At 43.0% G+C, this 22,402-nt stretch overlaps 1 protein-coding gene across 4 annotated transcripts in view; it reads left to right on the forward strand.

Annotated features, from left to right (window-relative positions):
• Positions 1 to 22,402, forward strand: part of SUDS3 (SIN3A corepressor complex component SDS3) — a 181,776-nt gene that overhangs the window by 155,015 nt on the left and 4,359 nt on the right. For all 4 annotated transcript variants that reach the window (XM_086943293.1, XM_086943294.1, XM_086943291.1 and 1 more), the window contains one exon: positions 6,214 to 6,298. In XM_086943293.1, the coding sequence (XP_086799419.1) occupies positions 6,214 to 6,298 (85 nt within the window). The remainder of the gene's footprint in view (positions 1 to 6,213; positions 6,299 to 22,402) is intronic.

Raw genomic sequence — 22,402 nt, forward strand, 5'->3', positions numbered from 1 at the left:
AAGCAATTGTTGGTTGATACAATATGTAATGCTCCACCGACATCAAGCAAGGATGATGTTAGAGTATTCCAGGGCTTAGTAGAATTTCACTTAAAATATGGCAGTAATTTTGCTGAAAAAACGTATTGCATCAAGAATTTGCTAAAAAAAAATAGTTACATTAATGTGGTCTGCTGAATGTCAAAGGGAGTTTGTTGAACTTAAAACTTAGCTTAAAAACTTGAAAGCTTTTGATCCCAAGTACAAATTTTGTATTGCTACAGATGCAAGCAAAACAGGATTAGGAGTTGTAATTTCTCAATTTGATGAACACGAGAATGAATCGATGGTGGCTTTTGCCTCACGGGCTCTATCACCTGCAGAAGAAAAATATGCAGTCATTGAAAGAGAGACTTACGATGGGGTCTTACTCATTTTTGACACTATGTGTGGGGTTAGAATGTTCTGTTAAAAATGTATCACAAACCTTTGACAAACGTTCTTTCTACCACAGGTTTGCAAATAGCATCTCTTCAATTAGCACGTATGTCCATCAAGGTGCTGGATTTTATCTATGACATACAGTGCGTGCCAGGGGTTATCAATAGAAATGTAGATTTTTTTTAAGTTCTATACTGTTACCTGCTGATGATAGTTGAGAACAATATTTGAAAGATGATGGTGTAGCAGGTGTATTCGATGAAGGGGTGGTGGGCATACACATGGATGAATGGAAGGAACTAATAAGTATGGACAAATGTATGCAACAGGTTCTCAAGCATGTTAATGATGGATGGCTGGAGAAAAGGAAAATGAGCAGAGATGTACATGTGTTTTGGGAAGTACGGAATTAATTGAGTGACGAGAAAGGTGTATTACTAAGGTGTTGAAAATGTGTACCACCCTATGGTTTGCAGATTTTTTTTTTTTAGGGATTTGATTTCAAAAACGACACACAGAATGACAAATATTTATTGGTGGCCAGATTTGAATAGTAATATTGAAAAATTGGTCATGGAATGCGGCAGTTCTGATAAGACGCAGAGGACATATTGTCCACCATTGTTACCCATATCATGTCCCAATATGCCTTGGTAAAGGACAGGGATGGCATATTGGCCTAATGGAGGATGATTTTTCTAAATGGCCGTAAATGTACATAGTCAGGAAAGCAAAGAACAATATATTTTTTAAACAAGGAATTCTTAAATGAAGGTTTACTTAAATGTTTAATTTCAGACCATGATTCCCCAATTTTGTCAGATGTATTTTTGGAAAGAAATGGCATTTTACACAAGACCACATCAATGTACTATCCCGTGGGGAACCACCTTATGGAATACTTTAATAGAATAATCAAGGGCTCCATAAAAAATACCCATTAGTAATAATCTGAATTAGTAGACTAAAGTGTTGAACATGTTGAGGGCTTTCAGAATTGCTCCTAACCTAAGTATTGATAAAAGTCCCTTTGTTCTCATAGGATGGCGAGAACCAATTTGTTCCGGTTGAGATAGGGGACTTTGTGAAAGAAAAGAAGGTACAAAAAGGTGAAAGTACATTTTCAGAACCCTTTAGAGTAGACCCATTATTCAGTAACTCTGCATTACTCAGAAATGGGAAAGTTTGGTATCTAAGCAGATTGGCTAATTGCATGTATGGGAGCACAGAAAGTGATGAATGCAAAAGAAGGAAGAACGACAGACGTAATTATGATTTGATGGATGATGTTGACAAGTTGGAGAATTCAGAGGAAACAAATGATATTTCAAATGCAAATGGAATGAGGGTAGAAACCCAGTTGAGCGAAGGTGTCAATTCAAATAATCAGTAGGATAATGGAAAACTGAATAACCAATATGGAAGGTATAGAAGAACAATTTGCAAACCCAAAAGGTTTGAGTACAATATTTGTGCATAAATGTAGGGATTTAGTAATGTAGTTAAATATATTGTATAGATCTTATGTCATTGTTTAAATAAGAGATCTGTTGTATCATGTCATTTTTGTTCCAAAAAAAATCATTTTTGTAAAAGGGGAAGATGTGTAGTAATGAGGTTATTCTTCCCTGTTTGTGATAGAACAAAAGTATTAGAATATAGAATGTGATAGGGTTCCAGACGTTCGATGAATAAGAAAGAGAAGGCAGCAACTCTTGTGGTCGCTATAATGCTTATACGCTTGCGCTGAATAAAGAAAACTTAATCCTGGAGAAGTCTAGCGTCCTCTTTAAAGGTTGTGTGACTCACTCATGACGTTGACTGTAAGCTAGTATTGCCCCTGTACGTGACATAATTCTAGGATTCCTTTCCCCCATTAGGTTTTGAGCTCTGGCCAAAAAAATTAATTTCATTGACAAATTTGCTTGGGTCTTTAGGTTTTGGTCAACAGAGGACATTGAAAAACCAGCTTTCCAGATCAAGCAAAGACTAGCTTTGACTGGGTCGAAGAATGTGTATATGCAATGTTGTTGTTTTGGAGCCTCTTTAACACCAGTTTAGATTTTTGTACTCTTCAAATTCTGCTTCCATTCCGATTGAAAGTTCACCCTAAATGGTGAACACCAAGTATGTATGAGGATTGTAATACCTGCACTCCTTTTAATTCTAAGACTGTGATCTATAAAGAAAACTTAGTGTCTGCACAAAGGTATCACCCCTCTTACTCTCCTAAGGAAGTGGAGTTTCTCCTCTTTCTTTCTTTTCCTTGCTGTGTGTACCACCAGCCTCTCTGATCAACGTGCTTTATACCATGTGTAGGTATTGCACAGACCTGTCATTTTGAATGGTTTCAACAAGAACATCTTCCTTTTTTTCCACAACATAAAGTTGCACTTTCTGGTGCGCATATGCTTTTTAGATTACTGTGTGGTATGCAGTAGCATCATCCAGGGTTGATGGATTACCAGACATCTCTCTAAAGATAGGTTGTTCCGGCTCCACATTTCACTCATGCCACCGGTCGCCTCCTCATCCAGAGGGATTGGTTCTTCATAAGGGTCAGGCATTTTTGTAGGGTCCTGAACTAATGTGTGCTATAATTCAGATTCTGAAGGGGGCTGTGGTGGTATTTGTCCCCTATGCCTCTTTGTTTTCTTTCTGGAACTGGGTTTGCACAGATCTCGTAAGAGATAGTCTCTTTGAAGGTGAGCTTCCTTTGCTTCGGGATAAACTGGCTTGAGGGCATAGGCTGTGAAAGTGGTCTAGCTAGGATATGACCTGTGTCAAAACTGATATATAACCTTCTCTCCCTTACATCTGATTATTGCTTATCTTGTGGAGTATAGTCGATCAGGACTGATGTTGGTTTCGAAGTTGATATTGAAATCCAATTTGGTTCAATGGTGGATAGGCTAACCTGTTGAGCTGGGATGTCTTGACGTCTAGGTTCAAGTTCGACCACTAGAGTCTTTCCTAGTGCCAGGCTCAGCTTTCTGAATCAAGGGAGCACAGGCACAGAGGATAGCTCAGATCGCTGAAACCTTTTTGTGGCTGGTTCTGGGCTTGAGGCTTGGCTCTTTCAAGAATGTTCCTTGTCCTGGCAGTGAAGCTTCTTTCGCTGTCGAGACCTAGAGAGAAGAGCCTCAAAGTGTGTTGTCTCACCCCTCTAAAGACACATACTTAGGACTTCGCTTCTCTTGGGTCCCTGGAAAAGTGAAGCTGTGACTCCCCTGCCCCCTCCTTGATGCTAGGCTCAGTAATGGCTCGGACAATCCTTGTGCTGTATTCTATAATGTGCCCACTGCCTCTAGCGTTGGTGCCAAAGAGTCTCTTTACACTGGAATGCAGAGAAAGCCACAGTTCCTCTCGTCAAGGTCCCTTGAGAGACAAAGGTTATAGAGCCTATGTTTGTCCAATCACAAGAACTTACTAGTGAAGTTTGGACAAAATTTAAAGGGACTTTTCTCCACACACCTCTTGCCTCCTGCATGAGTCATTTATATATGACCTGATCCAAGGTTTTCTAGTATGATCTTTCGCTCGAACGCAGTCTGTGGCCTATGTCATTCACTGGAGCAGTGGGGGTTAATTTACGGTGTCACATTTTTGTTTCATTGGACAATGGACCTGAAGTTCCAAGAAATATACGTCTGAACCCCAGGGAGGAGAAACCGCAATCTTAGGTTAAGTCTATCCTTTTGCTTTGTGGATATCAGATGAGGGATCATCATTCATTAATTACTTTAAAACCAAAACTTTTACTTGTAAGAAAAAACATTTATTAATGCCCTGCCCAAGAGTAGGTGGCAGGGGTGTACACATCATGTGAATCTAGAGCACTACAAGCTGCAGATTATTACCTTTCTAGTTCAGAATTCAGCTAAGTGTTTTGCTCTTTAGTGAGCCATGCGCGTTATTCGCTACACCGACTCCGCATCTGCTCTACTTTTTTTGTAAGTATTTTAAAATTAGAAGTAACCACCCTATTCTCAGTGAGCCAGATTACTTTTATAACAGCAGGTCCAGTTGATGTAGATCGTTAAAGTCATTAATTTGGTTTCCATATTTAATTTCCTAATGTAGGTTGCATAATTCTGTGCTAGTTTAAGGATTTGAAAGAGGTTTTATGTAGAAATTAGAAGACACTCTGCAAGGGAATTAGGTATTAAAGGTGATTGGCCCTAGGGATTGCATTGGTGACTTGAAACAAAGACAGAACATATTTGATATCACCACTGCATGGCTTGCGGTTGGTAGTGCGCAAGTGCAGATGGGCTTGCTTTTTGTTTATATAGTGGATCATCATGAATTGTGGACAACTAGATGCGGATCCAGTCTGGCGCCTGGGGGTATTCACAAGGTGAGTAATCTGCAGTTAGAGTATGCACCAGAAAGAGCCTAACTTGTTCTTTTGTGATGATTTCTAAGACAAGAAAATGACATTAGCTACAGAATTTTTTAATACAAAATCCTCATCTATACATTTGATATCTGCTCTCATGATACCAGTCCTTACATGACCCAGAGACAGTTGTATATGAATGCAATAAAGATTCTCAGGCTCTTTAGTAGGATTTGTTTCCGGATCCACTCGCTCTAGTGTTAACATCTTTCAAAGATACAATCTGTCTGGTCAAAGAGATTTTAGGTTCAAGCTTAGAAATGATTTTGGGGTCTACCATCTACTTGCGCTTGCTAGTATTGGTGTACATATGTAGGTTTATTTTATTTATTTGCTTCTATGGTTTCAGCAGTTTTTTTGGAAGTATTTTTCTGTTCTTGCGTGAGCTCATTTAAAAATGTAGCCTTTTTCAGTACAGTTGCATGCATCTAATCAATCAAGTATTTTTAAAAATACTTCTGGTGTATAACGAAAAATAATAGTAATAATGGCTTCTTTAGTCGTACCTTTAAATGGAACACTCGACACTACTGACACTCCAGGTATGCACATAACAAAGTCTTTTGCCATTTTTTGAGGAAAGTCTTTAAGCATAGGATTAAGAAGCACCATCCACGCTGCGACAAAAAGGGATAAGTCTTTTACAAGTTCAGGCACACTATTAAAGTAAAATACAGTTGAAGCCAACCTGGAATGAATAAAAGCAACCTGTGGCACATGTTTTTCGCTCTTATTGAAGCTTGTCAAAGAAGCATAGCTTTCTGCAGACATAAAGAGCGACCTGTATAAGTCAAAATCACTCAGTTTCAGGCTTACCTTGCCACATATATATGTAAAAAAAGGAGCAGGGAACCCTGGGTAGTTCACAAGTAGTTCACAAGTTTTAGGTGGAAAGGAGTTCTTTTATACGGAACACTATACAAAACCACACCCACTCTCCAAATCTATTCACCTCTAATGTCGATCTTTCTGTTTTTCCGAGTTTTGTTTTTAAGCATAGGATTAGCACACTGCCATCCATGCTTAACTATAAATAAATACATAAATATAAAATGGAAGGTGTTGGGGGTTATGGTAGGGCTCCAATAAATTGATTCTACCCTGCTATAGCTTCAAGATCTTTAGAATCAGTTCTTCACATTTTCAGAGGCATCTCCTCAGACCATTTGGCAATGTCTCTAATTCATGCTTCCAGTTTCTGGGATGTATCCTCCAGCCAGCCAGTTGACCTTTTGTAGGTAGCAAGGGGAAGTGTGCAGCTCTTTTCTTAAACACAATTATGCAAAAACAGGTAAATCCATTGTCATATTAACATGTTTTTAAAACATCAACGCACTTTAAAAGATTTCACAAAAGTGAGCTGATCATATATCTTCTTTTCCTCATTGCAGGTACCACAAAAGCCAAGCAATTTATCTGGAATCAAAAGAAAACACGAAGATTAGTTGTGTAATCAGTTCAGTTGGGACAAATGAAGTAAGTGCTCTTAATCAAATGCACCAGGCCCATTTTTAGGTTATTTATGTTCTCCCTTTTAAAACATGAAGTTGAAGGGAATAAAATGTCTCTTTGTGAATATGTGATCACTATGTTTTTGTCGCATCTGAAAACTGAATCCAGGCCTTTGCAGAAAACATGCAGTAGATCTTCTGTGTCTATGCTTAAAAACGTGGCTGATGAAAGTAGAAAGAGAACAAATGTATTATACATTGTATGTGCAGGAAGCTGGCTCTTTATAGAGCGGACCAAAACGAGATACACTGTGTAAAGAGTCCAGGCAACCCTTATTGGTTTACAGAGGCAAAAATTATAACGCTAAATGCTTTCTTTTCTGGAAGTGTGGGCGAGCAGGTTAGGCTTTATCAGAGGGTAGTGCTAAGCATTTGTTGTACTCACAGAGGCAATAAATGACACAACGCAAGAATAAATCCGAGACAATGTAGAAAATTAACTTGTGTATTTATGTAAACTTTGATACCAAGAACACTGTTATAAGGTAAGTACTTTTTAAATTCAGGTAAGTAAACTGTTCCCTCAAATCTGTCCTTAGGCAGCAATGCTTCGCTACGGGTGAAAAGACATACGTTGCATAAATTTATTTATGGCCAGATTCCGGGGGTCTCCTTTGGGACTGCAAGTCATAGGGGGCCATGGTCAAAAGTACAATCAGCAGTTGTTTTCCTGTCCTAGGGCGTCCGGGTGCAGAGGTGCTGTTCGGGTTAGTAGCTGTGCGAGTTACGCTGGTGAAAAGAAGAGGGACCACGCAGAAACAGGCTGCAGAGGGTGACTTAGGGACAAGTCTGGAAAGTCCCAATGGGGGGCTCTGGTCACAATGTTCCTGGGAACAAGGGGGCACAGCAGATTCAGCAGTACCCTGGCTGGGGCGCTCGGGTGCAGAGTGGAAAGGTTGGCTGAGCTCTGTGTGCCCCTGGGCTTTGCGGTTGTTGGACTGGCCGGTTGAGGGTGCAAAATCAGGACAGCTGGGCCACCCTGGAAGTGGGTCTCAGTAGTGCAGACGTCCCTTGACAGCTGCCTGGTCCGGTGCAGTGGGAGTCCGGATTGGACTCTCAATGGCTCTGTTTGCTGCAAGGGGTCTGGTCCCCAGGTATTGTTCCTGTGAGGCTCCTGTTGGTCCTGGTATCCTCTCACTTGGTGGGGTGACAGATCTGATCTTTGGGAGCACAGGGTCCTCTTCCTGGGAGGCTGTTTCTAGCTGGCTGGGGAGCTGCAACTAGGTGAACCAGACTTTGCGGTTTCAGTACCTGCAGACTGGAGGGGAGTAGCTCCTGTACTCCAAGGGAGATTACTGGCAATTGCAAAGGGGTGACAGTCTCTATGGGTTTTTGGAAGCTGTACCGCTGCAGCACGAGTCACTGATCACGATTTTCAAGACTGGTGCAGGCAGGGTTTGGCGCAAAAAGTCCACAACAGTGTTCGGTTCTCGCGTTTCTTGTGGCTCTTCTTGATCTGTTGAATCTAAGTTTCTGGTTTCATGGGTACCACCTAAATACACAAGTTAAGTGGAGTGACCGTTAGTAGCAATTGGGTTACTTACCTTTAGGGTGTCTATACCCTCTATGAGACTGCTTGCTGTGGGAAGTGGGCATAACACTGATCTATAGAACCTAATTTCACCAAAACTAAGATGATGGAATTCTAATAGTTGTGTCCACATCAGATAGCCCACCGTAGGGGTGGAACTAGCTTAGAGGGGGGACACACCTCCTGACAAGCTAAGATTTCTACCTGTCCAGGTACCAAATGGGCCTGGTGCTGGGGATGGCACTTCCCCTGTCTGGGAAAGCCTTGGGTTGCATACGAAAGGCAGCATAGGACTTTGAAGCTCCTACCTTCATATGCTGTTCACTTAGAAGTCCTGCTTGGAGGAAGTGAAATCACCTCTGGCTGGAGCAGGCATTATTTTTGCCCTCCGAGTGCATGGGCTCTCACCTGCAAGGGGTCAGAAACCTTTCTGTGTTGGCAGGCTACTCTACACCAGTCAGCCAGCACACTTGTAGTCGGTAGGTTATCGGGCGGTACCTCTAAGGTGTCCTCTGGGTGTATGTATCAATATATCCATCACTTGAATCCGTGTTGGTTTATTAATAAGAGATGTTTGATACCAACCATCTCTAGTTTTAGTGAAGCCGTAGATTTAGGTGTCCAGCACATGTACTCAAAGTGGCTACCCTCTTCACTTGTAATATCTAAGAATCGACTTAGCCATCACTGGGGCACATCTGCTCATGCTGATATGCCCACATATATATAGTAGAGTGCACTCAACCTTAGGGCTGTAGGGGTGATTTACCTATACTGCAAGCAGTGTCTGCAGGCATGGTGCACAGGTGGGGTGCCATTTGTGTCTAAACTTTTCTCTGCACAATGGCAAGCAGCTTGCAATGTCAGTTTACATGTTGGCACTGAGAGGTTATGGGGATGGTGATTCTAGCACGTTTGGAGTCATGGGCTAATGTTTCCGGATTAATACCCAATGTGGTTTTAGAAAGGGGATGGGCATAAACAAACAGCGTCTTAACCTGTCCCTGATTATGGGCAGGTACATGAAGGCCAGGAGGGGTCTCGATTCACCTGGCCTTCATGGACCTGCCCAGCGCATTTGACACTGTTTGTAGGGGAAAGATATGGACAATGATGGGGGAAATGGGCTTTGAAGATCCCCTTATTACCCTATCACGCAGGCTACATGAATCCACCACTGTGGCTGTGCTCCTTGGACCAGGAGGTGAGAAGACCAGGCCCATTGCCTCCACGGAAGGGGTGCGCCTTCCTATTTCTTGTATATACTAATGGTCTAGAGTCCTTCTTGACTAAACAGCAACTGGATTTTCCAAGAGTAGAAGGTAGCCCCTCTGTTGTCCTATGCCGATGATACGGTATTAATGACCCTGCCGGCCAATAATTTACAAAAGGCCTTCACTGATTTTACGTTATTAGGACTGGACCTCAAAGTAAATTTTGGTAAATCATTAATTATTGTTTGTGGTCCGGAAAAAATTAAGACTAGGAAGTTCGTTGTGAATGGAAAAATCATTGAGAAGGTGCCCAATTTTACCTATTTAGGTAATGTTTTTAACAACAAATGGAGTTAGGATAAACTAATTATGACAAGGGCCCAACAGACCAGTAGAATAACAAAGGGGCTGTATCATTTTGCCCGTAAATTGGGAAATAAACTGGTTACAGAAATGATAATTTTATATAAATCCAAATGTTTATCTGTAGCTACTTTTGGGGCTGGAGTATGGGGTTATCATAAGAGTTATCAGATTCAGGTTTTAGAGAACAAATTAAAAAAAAGGCTTTTAATGATTCCGAGTAGTACTTCAACCTCATTTCGTCATTCAGAGGTGGGCCTGGAATAAGTGAAAGATAGGATAAAAATTGCACCCCTTACCATATGGGCGAAAATCTGGTCTTCAGAGACTTTGACATTCACTAGGAGTATCCTTAAAGATTGTATGAACCTGGATAATGCAATGTAACTCCCTTGACTGCGTTATGTTAAGGATACTTTTTATACGATTGGCCTAGGGGAATGTTATAATAACCTAGATACTACGGAGTCTAATATGAAAATGATTATAAAAAATGCATACTGCACTGAATTAAGGATATCTGACCAAGGCAGGGGAACGTTAGATGATGGGGCATTAGGTCCCCAGCAATTTTATTTGTCTTTTACTTTGCATGTATAATCGCGTTTTCTGTTGACAATATTTCAATTAGGAACGCTGCATGCATCTTATAGTGGCCTATCCTAAAGTGGCTGGCTGGAGTGAGAGAGTAGCCCCCTGTCCTTGTAATAATCTGACCAAACCGAGTACAATGCATTTTATGTTGTTCTGTTCCCTGTACAAATACCCTAGAGCACTTTTTATTAAACCTATATTGAACGTTATTAGGCCCTGCTCTTATCAAGAGGGCTATGCATATTTAAGGGCACTATCTACGGCTGTAATCTCTAGAGCAGTACTTAGTTTTATTAGAACTGCATTTATAATCAGGAAACGTTATGAAGTGTGAAAATGAATCTAATTTTATTCATTTTACTAAGAATTTTCTTTTTAGTCAATTGTACAAACTGAGGTGGGGATAGCCATGATTATTTTAAAATTGATTAATTTTGCTGGTTTATTAAGATCTATGGAAGGGAATATGTGCAAATTTTGTAATTGTTTTTAGATGTTTTATTGTGTAAACATTTATGATTCTAATTAATGACTCAAATAAAGTTATTTGAACGAACGAGAGGTCCCTTAGGGTGGAACAATATATTCTGCAGCCCTTAGGGGCCCTCTTTAGCCTTCTTGCTCTAGGTACAAGGGGTACCATTTATTAGGGACTTACAGGGGTGCTAAAGGGGTGCTAAAAGTATTGCTAATTGGAGGGACAACTGTACAGTTTTAAGGAAAGAGATTTGGCATTCGAGGCCTAGAGAACAGGAACCCGGTAAACTGCTATCAAAATTGCATCAGATACCAAGCAAAAAGTGGGAGTGACCATGTCTAAAAGGGATATTTTCCTACAGTATGTTAGAGCGAAACATAAGATCTATACTTTTAAAAGCTTGTAGAGAGGATAATAGAATATAAAGACAAATGTTAATAAGCTTTCAGTTGTAACTGGCCACCTTGTAAAGTGCCTTCATTAGACCTCCGTGTAGGCTAAAAAAGGAACAACTGTTCATGACTGCAGAATGGAAAGTCAACTGTTGTTGCTACTGATTAGCTAGCTCCAGCATTTTTTAGTAGAGTAGTTTCTACCAATATCCTTAGCCATTATTTATATCTTTATGCATGCATAATAATGGCAGATGCTGCTCTGTCTTGACTAAATGCATCCAGAAAGATGGGTTTTAAGCCTTGCTTATCCTGTCACCTGCTGAGGTCAGTGACGGAGCTGCATGTCGTCTGTGGTGCTTTGAATGCAACCACTACCCAAAGTCATGTTACGAAGGCCAGGCCATGAAGCCAGTGGACTGAATACTTCTCCAGATACTGGGCTGCTTTCTCCACCTACCGTGGCTTTGGAGGAGGGAGCCTTATATGCAATGGCAGGGCGGCTGAGGTCTTTGACCTTCAGCTTCCCTTGGTGGCAGTACAGACTTAAATCTTGACAGAGATGTTGCAACCAAGAGTCTCCATATCTGAACCCCTACTCCTGTTCCTTGTCACCCTTACTGACATCCTCTTGGGGACCTGGTCCGAACCCCATATGGGCTGCTGTGAACAGGACAATCGCCTGCCACCATTGCCTTGCAATTGGGGACCCAAACTTCCGCACTCAGCACTCTACCCCTGAGAACTTGGTGGTCCAAACCTTAACATCTCGGGCGCATAACCCAGCATGCCCCCAGATAGGGAATCCAAGAGGCTGGATTAATTTGGGAAGATGCTTTCTTCCCCCAGCTTGGCATTGCGATTTGTTAACAGCGCATGCCTTTTGGGTCGCTACTCTCACACACTGTGACGTTAAGTGTTGCCACTTGTCCCAATGGCGGCACGGGTTGTACTCTCTCAAGCAGTTGCTGATGGGAGAGACGCAGCAAAGGTCACCATTTGCTGCAAACTCAACAGGACTGACTCACTGGGCAGGGCGGGTTTCTCCACGGTGGACTTGAAGCACCATGCCTGGGTGAGGCCGACTAGTTTTTCAGGGGATGTTAAATCCTCCCTCAAGGACATACTTGTTGATGGCACTGTCTCTTTGGAGAGAAGGTGGATTCGACGTTTGACCGTTTCAAGGATTCTCTAGCTACAACCAGATCCATGGGCCTCTCAACTGCCCCACGTCCATCCCAATCCGCTTTTCGTGGCTACAGAAGGGGTTTCCAACCACACCAGTTCCCTCCCACCCACTGAGCAATGCATGCGGCCCAGCTTTGATCAAGCCCTGCCCTTGAACCTTTGCTCCTGTCTGCACAACAGTCGCAGAACATCGCAAGGGTGCTATGCGGAAGCAGGACTTCTAACTCCACGTGGTCAGGGCAGGTGCTCCACCAGCCAGTGCATAGATTCCATGGGGTTTGCCGGCAATGTTGTATCTCCCTGAAGAAGGAGAAGGGCAAGCGCGTCAAGAAGGAACATGTGACAGTTGCCCTGAAGCAGTGATCCACCTCGGGTGGAAAGAAACTGTAAAAACTGAACTGAGAGAGACCTTAGAAACAACATCTGCTCCTTAGTCATAATCACACAACGACCCTATCCTAAAAGGTGGAGGAACTGCCTAGACTATGAGGGGGGGGGTGGAATGAGAGAAGAAAGCAGATGGAGAGAACTGTGCCTTGGACAGAAATGTGTGTTATGGCTATATTTGTATATGGTATTTCATTCTGGTGTGCATCAAAGTACTTTTCTTCGAAATCCAGCACGTGGTTTGATATTTATGTATAGTGCTGCTGTGTGATTGTAGAGCTGAAATACCCCCATGTTAACTCCTTGAGAAGCATGTGATGGCTCGCTACTGCTACTGCTGCTGCTGAGGGTCAAGCGCTGAATGGGTTTTAGCGGATCCAGGTTTTTTAGCCATATTAAGATGTCCTCGAGACAACATATGTAAATGACTTAAACCCCTACTTCTGAGCTCCAGTGCCCCGCCCCCCACACCAGGGTCTGACACCGGCTCACTTATCAGAGTCCTAGAACTGCTTACGGTAGCGATGGTGCTAAAAGCTTTTCAGACTTACTGGTACCGGAAGATATCTTTGATCTAACAGTGATCTACTTAAAAAGGGTCCTATTTTAATCAAGTAGTTTACAAATTAGGCGTTACTGCCAAAAATGCAGTACATAGTTACGTGGTGGTACGTTACGTTGTTGGCACTATAATGATTACTTAGGCGGTGAAGGTTATTGTTGATGAATGGGGCAGTACATTACACATAACTGCACGCAAACATGTAACTCATTACATTACCTATTATTTCGATTTGATGAGGTGATTGGTCCGTAATGAGAAACAAGTGTTGTCCATTACTAAAGTCGGGGTTACTACCAAAAAAGATGCGCCAGATTGTGCTGACTGATTGTGCTCATGCATGTCAAAAGCATTGAACTACTAGATGCTGTAGGCTGCACGTTGCAAGCACGAACTACAGTTCGCGGACACTTTTACGAACAGTCTGGGGTTCGAATTGGGTCAAGAAAAATAATCCAAAATCGTTCACGGATGGGCACTCTCATAATGGACTTGTTTACAGCAAAAGTCAATAAGCCATGCCTGCTACAGCATTCATACACGCCTTTCACCACCCGACCCAGGGCAGGGCCCTGTTGAACAATCGATAAAGCAAGTTTCAGGAGCTTTCCCTCTGTTGCTGAAACTCTGTATGGGAGTGCCTGGCCATAGTGTGAGGTGACCATTCAGTGTAACTAATAAAACAACAGAGACACTATTCTGCTCACCACTTTAAGTATAACGAATATCAGTCCAGACAATATATGCACACTTTATGTCTGTAATCTGCAGACGGGCGAAGGCAATTATCATGTCGGTAGCAAATTAACAGCAAATTCCCTAACCACAATTCTCAGCATCCCTGCTACAGCAAAATGACAATATGGTTTTCCGTACGCAGGTACTTTTGTGCACAAACCTGCCATCTAGTGTTGAGCTTGGATGTTGCAAGTTATTTTTCTTGGAAAAAGTAGGTTCAGTTTCGATGTGATGCACGCAGTCTCCCTTGAATCCACAATGCACCAGGACAAAGACTTCACCTTAAACCTTTTTTCTCCTCATCGGGTTCCATTGGTGCTCCCTTACCTCTGCGTCCCGAAGTCCAGATTTCGATGCCAGAAGCACGAAACACAGCTTCTTGAAGACAAAGAGTACAGCAGTGGACCACTTAGATCCGAATTATTAACAAGGTTTGGCCCAGAAGAGTATGGTAAATACACCATTTAAATGTTGCTCCACTTATAATAATAACATCCTGTGATCGGACCAGTTTCTGGTCTGTAACTTCTGCCTACTGAGGGACCACAGCAACCATGTGTGTTTGCCATGTGAAGAGTTCTGCAAATAAATTACAATTTGACACCAACGCGATGAAAAGTGGGCATCCTGCTCCATGATGTTCAACCAGAACTCTACTTATGTGTCCTGATGACTGACTCCGGAGACCAAGACTCTCCTTGCCCTCTAAAAAACCCTTCCCCCAGGATAAAGACTGCACCTTTGGTTTCTAAATCAACACTCAAAGTTGTCCACACAACGCCCAACCTCAGAGAGACACTACTTCTATACATGCTCCGAGATTCTTTCTACTGGTGCTCAACTTGAAAGCAGCCTCAGCTCCATGCCAAGGAGCTTCCCCGAGGGCACCACCCTTGCTAGACCACTTTGAAAAAAGCGCAGTAGTCTAGGTATCACCCACTGTAACGAGACCATTCGGATCATTTAGCCTAGGGTGCCAAGCCTCAACACCGAGCAGCCTTTGTCACCAAGGTAATCTTTAAAGTCGAGCAAGACCTCTGAAATACGGTCACCACAAGATATTGAACAGTTGGATGCTAGAAAGAGAATAATCAGATAGATGAGACACTAGTAGTGCTGTCACATGCCCACCTCGAACCACACTGGCTCCTCATAAGTTATGGCTTGCTTTCCAGGATGGTGTATCAGAGGATCTCGGAGCTTAAACCATTCCCAAAAAGAAATCTATAGACACCGCTCAAACACCACCTCCGCCAATACTGATATTGCCATCATACTGTATACATTCAGACTCATACGAGGAATCCCCTTAGACCCCCCACACTAAACAACAGATCCTCCATCCCCAATAACCTCAGAAGAGTCCCCCTCGCTCTTGAACCACCCACCACCCCCAGCACACCCCGTCTCAAATGCACCCTCCTCAATTGTAGATCGGCCTCGAAACATGCCGCCGCCATTGCAGAGCTCCTCTTATCGCGGGACCTCGACATAATCATTCTGACTGAAACCTGGCTAACTGAATCTTCTACACCTATAATGGACATTCTAGTTCCCCCTAACTACCACATTATCAGGCTCGACAGATCAGGCCAACTGGGGGGTGGAATCGCATGCATTTACAGGAACAACATCTCTGTTCGGAGAGCCAACTCCACCTCACTACCATCTCCAAATTCCTGTGAATACATCTGCCTCGACATTATCAGTGAGGGCAAACCGATATGCTCTCTTCACAGCATTTACCACCCTCCCAGGGACAACTTCACCTTCTCCCAACAAATCATGGATATGATCTCAACCAATTCCGGGCGGCAGCTCACCCAAATATACCTTGGGGACTTTAACCTCCACTGGAACGATCGTAACGACACGGTGGTAAATAGTCTTAAAAATTTCCTCGACGCTCTTAACCTCACCCAAATATGCAACAGCCCGACCCACGAGAAAGGCTCTATCCTTGACCTGATCATCTCCAAAGAGGACTCTATCCTACTCGAGTCCATCCAACCCTGTGACTGGTCAGATCACCATATTATCACATTCTTCATCAATGAAAAAGTTAAAGTCAACCCGACTCAATTCCCCAAACCGAAAGTTTGGAAAAGAGACATGAAAAAACTCAACCCAGGCTCTTTGCCCCCCAACAGGCGCAATCTCCTTCTTCCACCGACAGACGATACGGACGTTCAAACCCTGACTGACCACTATCTCAATGCCATGACCACAATAATTAATGAGGCTGCACCTATGCAGCTGAAAAGAGTCACTACTAAAATCTCCAACCCATGGTACGACGGGAGTCTCAATGAGGATAGACGAGACATGCGAATGGCTGAACGTATCTGGAGAGCAGCTCCCTCTGCAATGCACCTAAAAGACCTGAAGACAAAGAGAAACGCCTACTTCAGGAAAATAAAACGTACAAAATCAGACTTCTTCAGCCGCCAGCTCGACCAGGCAAAAAACAGACCGAGAAAACTATTTGAGCTTATCAGATCACAATCCAAGGAACAACCCCAACCAATTAACACTGCGAGTAAAGCACCCTCCTGTGAAGACTTCGCTGCTTTCTTTATCCAAAAAACTGACAACATAAAAAGCGATCTCCTTATTGATGCAAGCCTCCATTCCAAACCCCAGTGCCCAGCAACCGCTGAACCAAAAAACAATGCTACATGGTCAACCTTTGGCACATACTCGGAAGAAGAAATTGGTAAACTGCTCAACACCCTGAAACCATCCAATCACCTCACGGACCCCATGCCTGCCTCCGCAGTAAAAGAATTTACCCCTCTGCTTCTCCCTCTCTGGACTAAAATTGTCAACAGCTCTCTCCAACAAGGAAGGGTCCCTGACTCCCTCAAAGTTGGTCAAGTCACACCTCTACTAAAAAAGCCCACAGCCGACCCCTCCGACCTCAACAACTACCGACCCATCACCAATATTCCCACCCTCGCCAAACTACTAGAAAAATGCGCACAACTACAATTGACTAATCACATTGAGCAATTTGATCTCCTCAACCCGCACCAGTCAGGCTTCCGAGCGGGACACAGTACTGAAACGGCCATGACGCACATAATTGACGACGCACTTCAAATGCTAGACCAAAACGACACTTGCCTCCTCATCCTTCTTGATCTCTCTTCAGCATTCGACACCGTTAAACATGAGAATCTGCTAGAACTCCTAAACACAAGAATGGGCTTATCTGGTACTGTTCTCAAGTGGTTCACTTCCTTTTTTCACAACAGGACGCAGAAATTCAAGAGCAACAACCTGTTGTCCTCGCCAATACCTGTAACGCTAGGAGTCCCCCAGGGCTCCTCTTTATCCCCAACTCTGTTCAACCTAGTCATGGAACCACTCACCACCTTGCTACAAGCATCCAATGTACACTTTCACATGTACGCCGATGACACCCAACTTTATCTCAAATTACAATCTCCCAATGACATCCTGCTCCTGAACGCAACAATCAGATGCACCCAATCCTGGCTTGCTGATAATCACCTCAAACTCAATGCCCTGAAAACAGAGTTCCTTCTGATCTCACCTCCAGCTAAGAGCTCCACTGCTCAAACCTGGCTTAAACACCTAACTGCACTCAATGTCCAACCCACCATCGTGGACTCAGCAAAATCTTTAGGCATTACACTTGACACCAATCTCAACATGCAGCAACACATCAGCAAGGCAACTAAGGGCGCGAACTTCCAGATCAATACTCTGAGAAAACTTAAACCCTTCCTCCCAGCCAAAGACTTCCAAACCGCAGTACAAGCTATAGTCATCCCCCGAATTGAATACGGCAGCACCGCACTAGTCGGACTCCCCCTAACCACAACCGCACCACTAAGAGCCTCCCTAAACGCTGCAGCGAGACTCATCACTGGGTCAAAAAAGCACTCCCACATTACCCCTGACCTGAGAGCCCTGAATTGGCTGCCATTTGAAGCCAGAATACACCTGAAAATCGCCTGCATGACACACAAGGCGGTTCACCTTAAGTCACCCGGTTACCTCGCCCAGAAATTGACAATATCTGGCGGAACCAGAAACACTAGAGGCACAAATAATCTTCTGCTGAAACAGCGAAGATTCCGGAAGGAAAAAACATATAAGCGCTCCTTCTCTGGAATGGCACCTAGGATCTGGAACTCTCTCCCTCCAGAAACAAGGCTTATCCCATCCACTACACTCTTTAAAAAAGAAGTAAAAGCTATCCTCATGGCTAAATACACTTGAACTAGTATCTAGAACTCTGTTAACACTGTACTACATGCTTCTACCTGCTTGACCCCTTTGCCTACTTATATGAGTAGTCGCCCTCACATACCCCGTATGTAACCTAGTTGTACTGTTTGATTTATTGATTTATTTGTATGATTACGCCCCCATCATGTACCCCTCTATGTAACCTATTTGTACTGTTTTGATTTATTGGTATGAGTACGCCACCATCTATGTAAAGCGCTCTGATATCTGCAAAGATCTTGTCCGCGCTATATAAAACTTTTAAAATAAATAAATAAATAAACCTTTAGCTGACGTTTGCCCTTGTACCACGACCAGTGAACCAGCAAGGTGATGCTGGCAAGATAATATAGCGGACCTGAAGGGCGACCCGTCTTTGGTGCCATACTCTCAGACCTTCCCCAACAGACGACACTTTGACATATCACGCAGTTAGTCTCACAATCCTAGACGCATAAATGAGGAAGAAAAACGCTTTATCATTAAGACCCTTCAAAAACTGAGGGGACTATGCTGTCTGTGACACTTCTAAAGACTATGTGAAAGTGCTATAAATAGATCCTAAAAGACGATGTAAAAGCGAGAGTGGTCTTACCAAGGGTCCAGTAAAAGGGCCACCCTGCACCACAAGACCGGTTATTAATGTGTCCACTTCCCGCCTATCTAGTTGTGCATTCAACTCTTAAGAGAGCAGTCATGCAGGACACAGGTGACACTTCCCTGACAGACAAGAGTCGTAAAAAATAATTTACACTGCTGGACAATGTGTGGTATGAGAGTTTTCCACACAGTGGCGCATTACCAACTCCAGCAGTGTGCCTGGATGTTATGGCAGGCATTAATGGAAGGAAATGGAGGAGTTGCTCAAGCACTTCCCAGACGCATACAAGAAATAAGTGAATGATATTGTAGAGGAGGAAAAGGAGCAGTGGTCACCGAGGACTGGAGTAATCTGAACGCTGGCATCCTTCTGCACCACAATACATGGCTGAACGTATTTGAAATGAAATTAACGTTTATACTGTGCGCTACTACACTAAGGTGTCTAGGCGCTGTAAGATTCTGGACTAATAGAGAAAAGAAGAAACTGAATTTAGTTGTTTAAACAGCCAGGTTTTCAATTCTTTCCGAAATGATAAAAAGTCAGTTTTGATTTTAAGAGAGCTGGGAAGAGTATTCCAGCTCCAGGCAGTACCCACTATAAAACTTCTTCCGCCCCAACCTGCCATTTTTGATTTTGGAATAGCAAGATTAAGGGCCAAAGAAGATATAAGTTGCCGCGAAGGGGCATACCTACGAAATTTCTTCTTGAAAATGTCAGGGCCCTGACTTTGTTGAGCTTTAAAAACAATCCAAAGAGATTTAAAGAGAATTCGATTTTTACGTGGAGCCAATGCAAACGTGGTAGGGGATGAGAAACAGAGTGAAACTTAGGAATGGACAGAAGCTGGAGAGCAGCCGCATTTTGCAAAACCTGGAGATTATTGAGGCTTTTAATCCTGCTGTTTAAGAAGAGTGCGTAACAATGATCTAATTTTGATAGAACTCAAGCAGAGATGATGGCTTTGCGAAGCTCCAGGGGAATGAAAGGTAAAACTTTCCGGAGAATCTTAAAGGTTAAAAAACAGGAGGAGGTGATGGAGTTGATAGAGTTGATATGTCCTTCAAAAGTAAGTTTATTATCGAAAAGAAGTCCCAGATGTTTTACCTTTGTAACCGGAGCAGGGGCATCCCCCCTTTCTACCAGCCACCAAGTGGGTGTCCAGAAGGAACTGTCTTTCCCAAACAGCAGAACCTCTGTTTCCCCTGAGTTTAGTTAAGCCATAGAATTCGGATTTCCAGACAGTGACACCACGATCTGTGTGTCATCTGCATAGGAGACCACAAAAAAGCTGACATTTTTTATGAGCCTAGCTAGAGGCGCCACGTAGATATTAAATACAATGGGGCTCAGGGATGAACCTTGAGAGACTCAACAGGGAAGAGAAAAAGCCTTTGACCGTAACCCATTAATTTCAACGATTGCTCTCTATCAGCTAAAAAGAATGACAAATGTTTTAGGGCGGTACCTCCAATCCCAATAGCTACTAGACGGTCGATGAGGATATTATGGTTCACCGTGTCAACGGCTGCGGACAGATCTAATAGTTTAAGAGCAGCCCTCACTCCCTTATCCAGGGTTAAACTTATTTCCTCCCCAACCGTCAGTAGGGCAGATTCCATACTGTGATGTCTTCTAAAGCCATATTGGGAAGAATCTAATAGATTATTATTAAAGATGAAGGCAGATAACTGTGAGTTTATGACCTTTTCTACTATTTTTGCTTTGAGGGGAAGGCGAGAGATTGATCTGTAGTTGTTGGAGTCTTTAACATCAAGGTTTGCTTTCTTTATGAGCGGGAGGATGGAGGCTCTTTTCCATTCCTTCGGAAAGTAACCTTCGCTAAACATTCTATTAAAATTATCCGTAAGATAGATGGCAACCGTCCCTGATACTGGATAAAGAATTTTCGGTAGACAGGGATCAAAAGGTGAACCGGTTTTAGTCTGCGTAAGAATAGCCTGTACTGAGTCTGCCTCCAGCGGGCTAAACTTGTGAAGATCTGGCGAATGATTTGGGAGAGAAATAGCTGTAGCAGCTTCTGAAGAAATAGGCGGGTTATCACAACCATACAAGTTCACAAAATGAGAAGGTAAAGAACAAATTCCCTCCTCTGAAGTTTAAATATTTAGCCCTATCTTTTGATTCCCTCCCGTGTGACCCGTAAACAGAGATTTAAAAACCGACTCAACCTTATTCAGAAAGAAAACTGCCATAGAGTCAGAAAAACTTTAGTTTATGTCCGTATGAACACATTCAGGCTGTCTACTTAGCTTTTTTTTTACTATTTTGAAAGTTTTTTAGTAACGTTTAGTGAGGCCTGATTTACCACTGAAAAGTGGTTAACTTTAGCTTTGAAAATTGCAGCTTTGTAAACCTGAATGGCCTTTCTGTACACTACCTTGTCATCAACATCAAAATGAGATCGCCATTATCTTTCCAGCTTCCAAAATTCGTTTCAGACTTCTAAGAGTATCGTTGAACCACGACTTTCCATGTCAACCTGTTGCTTTTAGAGCTCTTTAGAGGGGCCAATTTATTAAGGGTGGAAAGAATCCAGCTATGGTAATCTATAGTGGCGGACTCAATAGCCTTAGAGGAATCTGGCTTGGATGTGACCAAATGTAGCTTGAAAGCATCTGATGTGATTTTATGCCATGACCTGGTGACGGAGTTCCTAACTTCAGGTATATGAGAAGTTGCTGGCCCAGCTGTACATTTAATATTTAAAGCAAACATAATTGCATAATGGTCAGACCAGACCAAATGCAAAATAGAAGTTAACAAAAGGTGCTGACTATTAGAAAAAATTGCGTCTAGAGTATGGCCTGCCTTGTGAGTAGGGCCAATTACATGTTGAGCAATGCCGCCATATTCCCTAAAATCAAAGAGGAGAGCTGAGTCCTTATCTGCGGGGCTATTGAGATGAAAGTTAAAATCCCCCATGATAGTGAAGCCGGGGAATTAGTCTTAGCATCAAGGAGTTGACTGTTCTCGCCTCGAAAGCTGTTTCTAAGACCAGGCGGACTATAAATAAGTACACCGTTAAAAGTATAATAGTGAGTAAGCAGAATCTTGAATGCCAGTGCTTCACAGTTGTAATTCCATCCAACGCCCCGGCAGTGACTGAAAATTGTTCCCTGTAAATAATAGCTAAGCCGCCCCCCTTTTTCCCACCCGGTCAAGCCTAAAGATGTTAATACCTATTTAGTTTCTGCCCTCACAGTACACCGCCACCTGCTGCTCAGCGGTCATCATCTCTACTGGCCTCAGGATGATGACACTTTGGGGAAAATTACTAAGGATACGGACAATGCTAATGCCATGACCGGTCCTGCAACATTAACAACAGAGAATGGATGTTCGCTGTCTGTTAGCCTGTGCAGTGCCTAAAGCAGTGCCACATGTTCTTGTCACAGCTTCAATAATTTTTTCACGAAGGCCAGCAACCATCTAGAGAAGGACAACACTTCAAGGGTGGCTTTCGTGGCAACGGCCATGCTAAGGCCAGTGGTGCTCAAGTTAGAGGAACCTCTGTCAATAGGGAGATACCTGCCTTTACTCATCCAACGCCTACTGGATGACATTTAGGGTCCCACCCTTATTGACAGGGTACAACCTCTGATCATTGAGTGCTCTCCATCATTGATTGCCCATGTATATTGTTTGGTGTTCCACACCACACCACCCAAAATAGCACACCCTCGATATAATATCAGCAAAGATCACCTGCTCCTGCTTGATAAGGTACAAGCACCCCT

This window comes from Lissotriton vulgaris, chromosome 11 (genome assembly GCF_964263255.1).
Source record: "Lissotriton vulgaris chromosome 11, aLisVul1.2, whole genome shotgun sequence".
NCBI lineage: Eukaryota > Metazoa > Chordata > Amphibia > Caudata > Salamandridae > Lissotriton > Lissotriton vulgaris.